Raw genomic sequence first — 12,238 nt, forward strand, 5'->3', positions numbered from 1 at the left:
CAACTGGGGCTGCCCTTGTTGCTTGACAGCATTTGCCTTGGGACCGGGGGCTTGTTGCTGCTGCCCTCCAACCCTCACTTGCGAGGGCTGTGTCCCCCTTTCCAGGCTTCTCTGTCCTCCAGGTGACAGCCACAGATGCCGACAGTGGCCTCAACCAGCAGCTGGATTATCGGATTGAGGGTGGCAGTCAGGACAGGTTCCTGATCGATGCCGCCACGGGGGTGATCCGCGTGGCCAACATCAGCATCGACCGGGAGGAGCGGGATGCCTACCGGCTGATGGTGGTGGCTGTGGACCAGGGCACACCGGCGCTCTCGGGCACCACCACCGTCAGCCTCTTCATCGATGACGTCAATGACTGCAGGCCTGAGTTCATCAACCCCATCCAGACAGTCAGTGTCCCTGAGTCAGCCGCCCCTGGCACCGTGGTGGCTGAGGTGACCGCCATCGACCGGGATCTCCACCCCCGCCTGGAGTACTACCTACTGGAGATCGTGGCCCGTGATGACACAGATGCGCTGGTGCCCGACCAGCAAGGAGTGTTCGCGGTGGATTTTAGGACAGGTAGGAGAGCGGGAAGGGTGGCAGGGGCGGCACGGACCCCTCTCCTCGCTTCCGCTTCTTCTTCTCTGCCTGGAGGTAGGTGTCCAAGGCATGGGGAGATGATGCTCCCCTCCTGCCTTCCTGCTTTCTTCCTCCAGCTGCCCTGTCTCACCCTGCCCTGTCCTCTCTTCCCTCCAACTGACTTAACTAACCCTTTTCTTTACTTTCCGGCTCTCGGCCCACCAGGTTTGTCTCTGTGTCTGTGCTTATTTCTTTCTCCATGCCATCCATCACCTCCCTCCATCTCACCCATCACCATCACAGGCAGCCCCACTCCGGGCCAGGGGCTGCTCAGCCTTGGCAGACCAGACACGGGCACCCTCGCTGGGGGGAGCAGGGGGGCGGCTCTGGGGTAAGTGGTGGGTGGTGGGCTCTACCCTCGGGGAAGGTGAGCCAGGAGCTCCCTGCATCTGTTTTGGAAGGACAGAGCTCATCCAGGAAAGAAAAGCACCCGTGTTGGAAATCATATGGGACAAGACCTTTAAAGACATCCAGATGCTGAGCTAAGGTTGATGGGGTCCTGCAGGGGAGCAGCAGCAGGTGCTCCCAAACCCCTCTCATCTGCACAGCCCAAACAGTTACCCTGGCTGAGGCAGTGTGAGACCCAGTTAGCTGGGCAGAGCGGAGCAGGCAGCAGGGCAGGAATTGGAGGGCAGGGGAAGATAAGTTGTGTCCTCCCATAGCTATCGAATATTTTCCCTGTTTAGGCTTTGGGGAGAGGCAGGAGAGCACATGCAGTGGAGGGTGCAACAGCTGGCTGGCGCAGACCAGTCTGCTGAGCGTCCTCGGTGCAGGGGTGCAGGCACAGCCTGTGACCCATATCTTTTTGGCATTCCCAGGAGCTGTGAAAATCAAAACCCCCCTCAACCGGGAACTGGTGGCCACCTACGAGGTCACCATCTCCGTCCACGACAATGCCAGCGAAGTCATCGACCGCTCCGTTAGCGTGCCCAATGGTAAGCATGGGCTCCTGCCAGGCAGTGCAGGGCCAAGGCTGGTGGCTGCCCGGGGCTGGCACAGTCTTTCCCAGGTACCATGGCAGCTTCTGGGTAGCCAGCAGCTCTCCCACCTCCCTCTCTACCCTGACCAGCAACACTTCCAACAGCAGCAGTCCTGGACCAGCTCCCAGAACGTTCGGGTTCTCCTCTGAGCCCTCCTTTAGCGAATGGCCAGGCATCCTAGGGCTGCACTGGGGGTGGAGAGGACCATGTGCCCATAATCATACCGTGGGAGACACTCATTTCTTCATTACCATCCCTGTGACATCTTGCCACCCTGCTCCTGATAAATCCAGGCCCATGTGTGAGAAGACACACACAGATCAGGCACACACACACAGGAGTAGGTCTGAAGTAGGTGAGACTGTCCCACAGCCAGCTCAGGGCATAGTGGCTTTGCTGAATATTGCCATTTTTCTTGATGAACCCGCTCTATTTAGTTGGCTTTCCTGGGGTTTCAGGCTTGTATCCTTACAACCCTCCCTTCTCCCATCCTTCCTTCCCTTCTCTTTCTCACCTCTCCTCTTCCTCTCCTCTTCCCCTGTGGTCTCCACCATGGCCACAGCCAAGCTGACAGTCAATGTCTTGGATGTCAATGACAACACACCTCGCTTCCGCCCCTTTGGGGTCACGTATTTCACTGAGAGGATCCTGGAGGGAGCCACGCAGGGCACCACACTCATCTCCATCTCAGCAGTGGACCCAGACAAAGGTGCCAATGGGCAGATAACCTATGAGCTGCTGAACCTCTCCCCGGAAGGCTACACCTGCCTTGAAGACCAGTCGGCAGGTTGGTGGCCTGGGGAGGTGGGACTCTGGGGCAGGTCAGTGTCCTGGGGCAGTTTTCTCATTTCAGGGTCTGCCATCCTCTAGGGAAGGTCGTGGCCAACAGGACAGTGGACTACGAGGAGGTGCAGTGGCTGAACTTCACCGTCCGAGCTTCCGACAACGGCTCTCCCCGCAGATCTGCTGAGATCCCTGTGTACCTCCAGATAGTGGACATCAACGACAACAATCCCATTTTCAGCCAACCATCCTACCAGGTGAGCTGGGCTCCCCCATCCAAGTCCATGCGGGGCTGGGCTGTGCCTGCCTGGAAAGGATGGGCACAGAGCTAGGGTTTCTCCAGGGACACCTTCTCTTCCCTCTCTCTGTGCTTGAACTGTCTGAAGACAATGGTCAACCCACTGATGTACTCTGTCCAGCTGTGCCCACCCCTGGGTGCCACCCTGCACCCTTGATTACTGCCTGCTGAAACAGCAGCTGGTCCTGCCTGCTCCCTTTGCTTGCAGAAAGCTGTCTTTGAGGACGTGCCGTTGGGTACGGTCATCCTGAGGGTCAAGGCCACGGATGCAGATTCTGGGCGGTTTGCTCTCATCCAGTACAGCCTGGGGGATGGAGAGGGCAAGTTTGGCATAAATCCCAACACGGTAAGGAGCCAACTGAGGCCGGAGCAGATTGGGAAAAGGAAGGGGAGGCTGAGATGGTCCCACCTTGTGCCTTGCTCCCCCACCTCACCTTCTGCCCCTTCTTGAGTACCAGCTCTGCCTGAAGGTCTCTGTGCCCTGCAGGGTGACATCTACATCCTGTCAGCCCTGGACCGGGAGAAGAAGGATCACTACACACTGACAGCTGTGGCCAGGGATAACCCTGGGGATGTCTCCAGTAACCGTAGGGAGAACTCCGTGCAGGTAGGGCTCTCCTCCTCCCACCACCCCTTGTGCGGTGGTCCCCAGGAAGAAGGTGTTAAACTTCAGGCTTTCCACCCCAGCAGGCTTGCTGGTGGCTCTGGGGAGTAATTAGGCAGAAGGAAGGGCAGATGGCCCCAGGGGCTGTGGGGTGGATGGCGCAGCAGTCTTTGTGTGATGGAGTGTTGGCAGGAGGGGATGGGGCAGGGGAGGGTGACGCTATTGTCTGCAAGTGCTCCAGCATGAATGGGTGCCCCTGCCGCAGCAGCTCCCATTGTTGGACGCAGGAATTCAGCTAGTGGAGCTAAACGAATGGCAGGAAGGGCACTGTGCTCCGGCAGCAGAGCCAGGGGTCACGGAAGAGGTACGGCCCATGGGGGCTGCCCATCTATCCCCAGCCTCACGTCACCCAGCTGGCTGTGCTTTGTCGAAGGTGCTGATCACGGTCCTGGACATCAACGACTTCAGGCCCCAGTTCAGCAAGAGCCAGTTCAGCACCAGTGTCTACGAGAATGAGCCGGCGGGGACATCGGTGATCACCATGACTGCCACCGACCTGGACGAAGGGGATAATGGTGTGGTGACATACAGCATCGAGGGCCCTGGAGCAGGTAGGTGCTGGCAGTGGGGTGCTCCTCCCCAGGGTTATGATGAGCAGCAATCGGAAGAGACATAGGGTCTAAGCCTATGTCCCGTGTCCTGCAGCTGGTTTGAAGCAAGGTTGTACACGCACTCCTGGCAGCAATACCGAAAGCATGGAACTTTCAGTATTGCTCCACGGTTCCCAGTTCCTCATGGCGTGGCATGTTACAGCTTTGCCTGCCTTTGTCCTGCAGCCCAGCCTTGGCTTATCCTCTTACCTCCCCCACCCCAGCAGGACTTCCCATGTACACAAGTGTGTCTTAGGGCAAACTCGCTGCATGCTTTAGAGGAAAGCTAAGGGCTAGGAGGCTGTGGATGGACAGTGATAGTACCTGAAATCCAGTATATCTCTGCACCCTGGGGAGTGATGGGAACCAGGCAAAAGCCAGCATAAACATAGAGGGGAATGGCAAAATGTTTATTTTCCTGAGACCCATGGGCTTCTCTGCCCACTGCCCTGTCCCAGCCTCAGCAGGAGTGACATGCAGCAAGGGGTGGCCTGGGAATAGGGGCCTTGGCACTGCCCAGTAGCAGGGATGCGGCAGTGGGCAGGGATGCTCTGTAAAACCTGAGACCATCCGCACCCCTGGCCTCAGGCAGCTGGCTCTGCTCCATCGCCCCTTGACAGGAATTTCAAGGCACGTGCTTCAGCTGGTACACTGGTTTCTAATTGTACTTTATCTGGTGTGAAGTGTCCTGAGCCAGAGATGTGTTGTTTCTGCCCCCAGAGGCATTCAAGATCAACAAAGACTCTGGACTCGTCATGTCGCGGCGGCGCTTGCAGTCCTACGAGAGGTTCAACCTGACTGTGGTGGCCACAGACAAGGGGCGTCCTCCTCTCTGGGGGACCACCATGCTCCACATCGAGGTCATCGACATCAATGACAACCGCCCTGTCTTTGTCCGCCCGCCCAACGGCACCATCCTGCATATCAAGGAGGTAAACCCTTTGAGAGGGAGCTGGGGTCATGGCACACCAAGACTGTGCCTGGGAGCTCTCCTGCCTACTGGTGGCAAAATCCAACCTCTGTCTCCACCGGGGATGGAGCAAGACCTTGATTTAAGATGTGACAAGAAGGTTTGAGTCATGGGGCTGGATGGTCAGCAACAGCCCCCCTCCGTACATGCAAGTGGGGATGCTGGGGCAGCTTTGGGGAACAGAAACCCCAGCAGCATGCAAAATAAGGAAACAGCCGGGTGCTACATGATGAGCCTGTTTATAAACAAGGGACAAAATGCTGACATTTAAGATGTTTCTCCTTTTGGGGAAGCTGGGCTTGGCTCAGCCAGTCCCCGGCACATGCACAGAGCAGCGACCCTGCCAAAGCGAATCATAGCTCCGCAGTGCCAGTCCCTAGTTGGGTTTTGGGCAGTGGGAGCCTGCTGACCCTAATACAAGGGGGTTCGGTGGGGCAGGAGGAGCAGGGGACTCACATGCAATGCCAGGGCTGAGGGTCTGTACATGTGCAAGCAGGAGATCCCCCTGCGGTCCAACATCTACGAGGTCTACGCCACAGACAAAGACGAGGGCCTCAATGGCGCAGTGCTCTACAACCTGCTGAAAACCGGGGCGGGGAACAAAGACTGGGAGTATTTCAGCATCGACTCAGTCAGCGGGCTGATCCAGACCGCCAAGCGCCTGGACCGGGAGAAGCAGGCGGTATACAATGTGAGCAGCACGGCCACGGGTGGCCAGGCAGCCCTCAAGGTTGCTGGTGTGGGGCTGGTGGGATGCAAGCGATGTGGCGGGGATGGTGCCAGCTGCCGCAGTCATGAAGATGTCACACTTCAACAGGAACTGGGTCATTATCAAGTATCATCAGAGAGTTGCGTCCGGCTCCCAATTCCCTGTTAAATCCCCCCAAAACCCTCCACCACCCAGCTGTCCTCTCTGTCCCTGCCTCAGCGACGTCTCCTGGCCTGCATGGCTTTGCCCAGGATGGCCCTTTTTCCTCTCTCCCTGTCTCCCTAGTTGATCATCGTGGCCTGCGACCAGGGCCAGCCAGCCTATGAGACCATGCAGCCCCTCCAGGTCACACTCGATGACATCGATGACAATGAGCCCGTCTTCCTCAGGCCACCCGTAAGGAGCTGGGATGGAAGGGATGGGACACAGGGGATGCAGGGATGGGGATGCCAGTGAGCATGTGTGATGGAGCATGCACTGGGCGTTACCATAGTGGGGACCATGATGGGATTTGTCCTCTTTTAATTAAATCCACCTCAATGCTCATAGCCCTCCCTTCTCCCGGGGTCTCATGCAGAGGGACAGTCCCCAGTACCAGGCGCTCTCCGTCCCCGAGCACTCGCGGCCTGGCACCGTGGTGGGGAATGTCACCGGGGCAGTGGACGCGGATGAGGGCTCCAATGCCATCGTCTACTACTTCATAGCAGGTGGGTGCCAAGCAGGGCGGGATGGACAGCTCTGCATCCTCCTTCACACCCCTCACCAAGGGTTTCCGTCACTCCCACCGTCTCCTCACTGCATTTCTGCCCTTGTCAATGGGTGAGGTGGCATTTCAGAGTTGCCAAGCCTGAAGGGGCTAACTGGGGACCCCTTCCTGCACCCAGCTGGGAACCAGGAAAGCAACTTCCAGCTGAGCCGGGAGGGGAAGCTGCAGGTCTTGCGAGACCTGGACCGGGAGAAGGAGCCTTACTACTCCATCATCGTCAAAGCGTCCAGCCAGAGGAACTGGTCACCCCCCCGGGGCCAGAAGGCAGGCAGAGCCCAGCTCTGGGACCTTGCTGGGGACCTGACCCTTCAGGAGGTGCGGATTTTCCTGGATGACATCAATGACCAGTCCCCTCAGTTCACCAAGTCAGAGTACACAGCTGGTAAGGGTCTGGTGGGGCACCAGGAGCCAGAGATGCTCTGGGGAAAATCTAGATGGATGGAGGGGCAGTGAGAGCCAGCCTGGCCCCAGGTCCCTGTCCCGTCTCTCTCTCAAAGGGGTTGCCACCGATGCCAAGGTGGGATCAGAGCTGATCAGAGTGGTCGCAGTGGATGCTGACGTGGGCAATAACAGCCTGGTCCTGTACAACATCTTGGGCATCCGCTACATCAAGCAGCACTCCAATGACTCTGAGGAGGTGGCCAACATCTTCAGCATCGGTGCGTACCCTGCATGCCACTGGAGCACGGGGCCATGGCCAGAGATGGCCCTGTGGCCAAAGGTGCCCTCGTGGCCAGGGTCACTAATCCTGGGCTTATGACTGTCCTTCCCCCAGGAACCCTTGATGGGATCCTGCGAACTTTCGACCTCTTCACGGCTTACAACCCTGGCTACTTCGTGGTGGACATCGTGGCCTCTGACCTGGCGGGCCACAACGACACGGCCATTGTGGGGATTTACATCCTGCGGGACGACCAGCGGGTCAAAATCATCATCAATGAGATCCCCGACAAAGTCAGGCAGTTCGAGGAGGAGTTCATCAGCCTGCTCTCCAACATCACGGGCGCCATCGTCAACACAGATGACGTGCAGGTAATCACCCGCCTTTGAGGCTGCTTTGATGACAGGTAACCTTCTACATGCTGCTTGGTAGGTCTCCTTGGAGGGTGCCCTGTCTGTATAAACCATAGGCACCCCTGAGCTCTGAAGATGACGGATACGTCCCCAGCTGGGGTGTATCAAAGGGATCCAGACGGACCCCATGCCAGGCTTGAGGGTCTCTTGCCATGCAAGCATGCCTCAGGGCATGCTCGGGACATGCCCTGGGAGGAGACAGCTCTCCTGTACTGCAGACTTTGCTGTCTCTCCCCAGTTCCATGTTGACAAGAAAGGTCGGGTAAACTTCGCACAGACAGAGCTGCTGATCCACGTGGTGAACAGGGAGACCAACCGCATCCTGGATGTGGAGCGGTATGTCACCTGGCCCATCACCCAGCCCAGCGCCTGGCCTGCTGAGTTCTCCGGGAGCCTCATTAACATCGAGATGCCCAAGCAATCCTTCTCTTCCCAGAGTGATTCAGATGATAGATGAGAACAAAGAGCAGCTGAGGAACCTCTTCAGGAACTACAACGTGCTGGATGTACAGCCCGCCATCACCACCCGGGCCCCCGACGACCTGTCGGCTCTGCAGGTAACAGCCAGCTGGGGCTGGAGCAGGCTGCTGCTTGCAGGTGGGGCGATGTCACTTCCCATCCTCCATGGCCCTCCATGGCCTGGAGAGGTGTTTCACCCAAATGATTTGAGCGGGTGCCCACTGCCAGGTGCTGGCTCCGTGCTGGAGGTTGCCACTACCCCTCTGTCTCTCCTAGATGGCAATCATTGTGCTGGCCGTCCTGCTCTTCCTGGCTGCCATGCTCTTCATCCTCATGAACTGGTACTACCGGACAGTGTGAGTTATGCCCAGGCTCTGCCCCACTGGCCACAATGTCCCCATGGGCCAGGGGGACCCACGTGGCTGCTCCAGGCCCTGGCAGTGCTGGCAAGCAAAGGAAAGCATCAGCTTCCCAACACCTTCTGCGGTGGGGCTCAGCCTGGGTTAAGAAATTGCCTCTCTTCCCTCAAAATATAATGGTTTTCATACTGTTAGCACCTCTCCCTGCCAAGCTCGCCATCCTAAGGATACAAGGGCTGTTTGCAGGGTTATTGCAAATAATTGTTCCCCTCTCCTTCCGAGCATCTTCTTTATTTTCTTCCCTGATTCATTGTATTTCTTTCGCAGGCACAAAAGGAAATTGAAAGCCATAGTGGCTGGCTCCACTGGTGAGCATTGTTTGGGGTTTTCCAGCTGCATGAGACAGTGGGGTGCATGAAGAGCATGGAGGGGGTACACAGGGAGACATGGGGAATATCGGGGGGGGGGGTGGGGGGGTGTAAGTCAGAAGCAATCCTGCCCAGCAAGGTGCAATGGTGGGAGGCTTTTCTCAGCATCCAGGCGCCACGTTATCAGCCACATCCCAGCATGTTTCTCACACCACCGGTGCCTTTTTGGTCACTCAGTTGCCTTCCCCGATAAAGAAGTGCTGCCCCCCTGGTTTGCTGCTCAGCCCGCTGACGTGCCACCCTGTAACCCCTGCCCTTGCCTTTTGCAGGGAACAGAGGCTTCATGGACATCATGGATATGCCAAACACCAACAAGTACTCCTTCGATGGGTGAGTTCTCCCCTGCCTTCCCTTCCCCAGTTTTCTACCTCATGGTATGGCAGCCTGCTCCCAAGAGAGGGATGCTTGCGTTTTGCGGCCAGGGATGCATGGGAGGTGGCGATGCAATGCCTCTTTGCTCTGCAGCGGGATGTGGCCAGGCATGCCATGTGGGCCATGACTCTGGCCCTGGGATGCGTGCTTGCCTTGAGAGCTTTCAAAGCCAAAAGACCTTGTGCCTTCTCCTGTGACTTTGTCTCTGGCCAGGCTTGGGGGTGAGCAGAGATGACGGGGAGGTGTCGACACACCTCTGAGTCCACAGCAGCCGAATTCATGCCTGCACAGGACAGGAGGAGGCAGTGCAATCTCAGCATCCGGGCTCTGGATGGGGTTAGGAATGCTGCCACCCTTTGCTTGTGCTGAGGGCTGCTTCTCTCCCCTGGGCAGGGCCAACCCAGTGTGGCTGGACCCCTTCTGCAGGAACATGGAGCTGGCGGCACAGGCGGAGCACGAGGATGACCTGCCAGAGAACCTGAGCGAGATCACCGACCTCTGGAACAGCCCTGCCCGCACCCACGTGAGACACAGCCCCTGCCAGGACACCTCCTCCCCACTCCTGACACCCGCGCCGCCTCCTCAGCCGCTCTCTCCTCCTGCAGGGGACCTTTGGGAGAGAGCCCTCTGCAGCCAAGCTCGAGGATGACCGCTACCTGCGGGCAGCCATCCAGGAGTACGACAACATTGCCAAGCTGGGGCAGATCATGCGGGAGGGACCCATCAAGGTGAGTGATGAGTGCGGGCATCCTCCGCCAAGGGGTCTTCTCCTACCACTACAGCTTCCAGGTTCACAGCTGCAGTGCCGGAGGGTGACGTTGCTCAAAAAAAAGCTGGGATGAGGCCAGTGTCCCTCCAACCAAACCATCTCCTGTGGGTAACTCATCGTCTCTCCCCCTCCGCCCAGGGCTCTCTCTTGAAGGTGGTTCTGGATGATTACATGCGCTTGAAAAAACTCTTTGCCCAGCGGATGGTGCATAAGGCCACCGCCAGTCTGGGGGACCGCTCCTCGGTCTCGGAGGTAGATGGGGTGTGCATGGATGTGGGGAGATGCTTGCCGTGCCCTCTGGGATGCAGTGTGTCTTCCCGGCCCCGCAGGTTGCCGTCGCTCCCCACAGCCATGGACCCCATCACCCAGTGGTCCCCCCATTCTCTGCTTGACCGAAATGAGCCAGACAATGGTTTTCCACTGAGACTGCCAGTTCCCTGCAGTGCCCCAGCTCTCACGGCCCTGTGTTTCCTCTGAGCATCAGCAGCACCCTCTTCCTCAGCCTCTCCCACCTGCGGGAGGACCCCACTCTGTCCATCACCCCCCGTCTCTCTCTGCTGAGGCTGGCCAAGAAGCTACAGGTCCCTGCACACATGCGGGGGCATCTTCTTTCTCCTCTGCTCCTCTGAGCTTATTAACCCAACAGGTTTTTGAGGCAAAAAGGCTGGGACAGAGGGTTTAGGTCCAGGAGAGCTGCTGCGGGGAGAAGCAGCTCCTCCTGCAGCCTTCCCCCTCTTCACTGGGGGCAAAACATGGGGCAAACAGAGTGGGGGAGAGCAGTGGAACAGGAGATGCCTATCAGCCCTTCTGCCCACCCCATCCCTCCTTGCCCTTATCCCCCTCCAGCCCATCCAGCTTTCCCTTGACTCCTTTCCTTGTCTGCCTCCTGCCCCACCACCATCGTACAACCAAATCCCAACCCGGGGCCAAACCCCTTCCTGAGCCCCTGCGGGGGCTGCTGCAGGACACGCCACCCGACGAGCAAGTGATCCGGCTGGAGGTCATCATCACGCTGGTGATCCTCATCACCACGCTCTGAGGTTGCCTCAGGAAAGGAGGGTCCCATCCCTCCCACTGGGTTCCAGCATTGCAGGAGGTTTGGAGGTGGGGAAGCCAGGATCTGCTCTGACCGTGGTGGTGATTCCCTCCCATCATGGACCTTTTGCAGCTGATCCAGAAGGAGCTGGAGGAGGAGGAAGAGGAGCGCAGCCCCAGCCAGGGCAGCCTCCGCTTCCGACACAAGCAGCCAGTGGAGCTAAAAGGTCCCGATGGCATTCACGTGGTGCACGGCAGCACGGGCACACTGCTTGCCTCCGACCTCAACAGCCTGCCCGAGGACGACCAGAAGGTGCTGGGTCGCTCGCTGGAGACTCTGGCTGCCGACTGCGGGGGCTACAGCGACCACAATGCCCGCACCGAGTCAGCCAAGTCTACCCCCCTGCACAAGATGCGGGAGGTGATCATGGAGAGCCCGCTGGAGATCACCGAGCTATGACGAGCGGTGGTGGCAGTGCTCCTCTAGCCAAGCCGGGGCCAGCGGGGACAAAGCATGGGCGAGGGGGACCGTGGCAGGGGCCGGGGGCACCCTGAGGCCGGCACTTGGCCCCCTCTTCCCCTGCAGAAGGAGCCCAGGCCAACCGGCGCGGTTCACTCCGGCAGCCTTCGAGAGCTTGGCCCCAGGAAAGGGCTCTCAGGACCGGTTTGCTTTTACTCACCTGTCATTTATCCATGAAAGCATTAAATTTTTTTTATTTTTCTTATTAAAAAAAGTTGGTTTTTTTAAAAAAAAAAAAAAAAGAAAAAAAAAAAAAGAAAAGCTGAACGACTCTGATGAGTCCAGGCTGGACAGGGGTGAAGGCGCATCGAAGGTGTGGATGATGTGCCACCGCAGCATCCCCAGGTGCAGCCTGGGAACAAGCAGCCATCACACCTCGACCACGGGCACAGGGAGGGCCGGGGCAGCGTGGGGAGAGGCTGAGGCCGTCCGGCATTAACATCACCTTTCCAGCAAGGAAAGAGCAAAAAAAAAAAACAAAAACCGAAGACATTTCTCCATTTTGCTGGCTTTACCAAAACATGTTGCGACGTCGGAAAAGAGAGAGACTGACAATAACTGGGGCTTCTGGATGTGGAGTGCTCGTGCGTGTCTTTATGCCCTTTTCTTTCCCCTTCTCTCTTGCTTTTGGGTTTGTTCATTTGGGGGTTTGTTTCCAATCGTAACCTTGTGGAGAGTTTCGGGCACGGTCTGTTACGGGACTCAGAAATACACTGTCTATGGCTTTGGGTAGCCTGTCTGTTGTCCTTCCTCCCCGGCCGTGCCGCGCCAGATTCACCACACCCAAACCGCCTTTTGATGAGAAAAAAAACCCCTTCTTCCCTTAATTCACCCCTCC

At 57.9% G+C, this 12,238-nt stretch overlaps 1 protein-coding gene across 2 annotated transcripts in view; it reads left to right on the top strand.

Moving 5' to 3' along the window:
- CDH23 (cadherin related 23) overlaps positions 1 to 12,113 on the top strand; it is a 204,714-nt gene extending 192,601 nt beyond the window's left edge. Inside the window, exons 46-68 of one of the 2 annotated variants that reach the window (XM_064464641.1) lie at positions 106 to 564; positions 1,443 to 1,559; positions 2,167 to 2,391; positions 2,475 to 2,644; positions 2,894 to 3,031; positions 3,173 to 3,292; positions 3,723 to 3,900; positions 4,660 to 4,871; positions 5,406 to 5,600; positions 5,904 to 6,014; positions 6,196 to 6,325; positions 6,503 to 6,766; positions 6,882 to 7,043; positions 7,160 to 7,416; positions 7,697 to 7,794; positions 7,895 to 8,015; positions 8,194 to 8,273; positions 8,604 to 8,644; positions 8,974 to 9,034; positions 9,470 to 9,599; positions 9,682 to 9,804; positions 9,984 to 10,097; positions 11,014 to 12,113. In XM_064464641.1, coding sequence (XP_064320711.1) covers positions 106 to 564; positions 1,443 to 1,559; positions 2,167 to 2,391; positions 2,475 to 2,644; positions 2,894 to 3,031; positions 3,173 to 3,292; positions 3,723 to 3,900; positions 4,660 to 4,871; positions 5,406 to 5,600; positions 5,904 to 6,014; positions 6,196 to 6,325; positions 6,503 to 6,766; positions 6,882 to 7,043; positions 7,160 to 7,416; positions 7,697 to 7,794; positions 7,895 to 8,015; positions 8,194 to 8,273; positions 8,604 to 8,644; positions 8,974 to 9,034; positions 9,470 to 9,599; positions 9,682 to 9,804; positions 9,984 to 10,097; positions 11,014 to 11,340 — 3,833 coding nt within the window. In that variant the 3' untranslated portion in view covers positions 11,341 to 12,113. The remainder of the gene's footprint in view (positions 1 to 105; positions 565 to 1,442; positions 1,560 to 2,166; positions 2,392 to 2,474; positions 2,645 to 2,893; positions 3,032 to 3,172; positions 3,293 to 3,722; positions 3,901 to 4,659; positions 4,872 to 5,405; positions 5,601 to 5,903; positions 6,015 to 6,195; positions 6,326 to 6,502; positions 6,767 to 6,881; positions 7,044 to 7,159; positions 7,417 to 7,696; positions 7,795 to 7,894; positions 8,016 to 8,193; positions 8,274 to 8,603; positions 8,645 to 8,973; positions 9,035 to 9,469; positions 9,600 to 9,681; positions 9,805 to 9,983; positions 10,098 to 11,013) is intronic. The other variant, XM_064464642.1, reaches the window with a different exon arrangement.
- Positions 12,114 to 12,238: the final 125 nt, after the last annotated feature.

Source organism: Phalacrocorax carbo, chromosome 13 (genome assembly GCF_963921805.1).
Source record: "Phalacrocorax carbo chromosome 13, bPhaCar2.1, whole genome shotgun sequence".
In the NCBI taxonomy this organism is placed as follows: domain Eukaryota; kingdom Metazoa; phylum Chordata; class Aves; order Suliformes; family Phalacrocoracidae; genus Phalacrocorax; species Phalacrocorax carbo.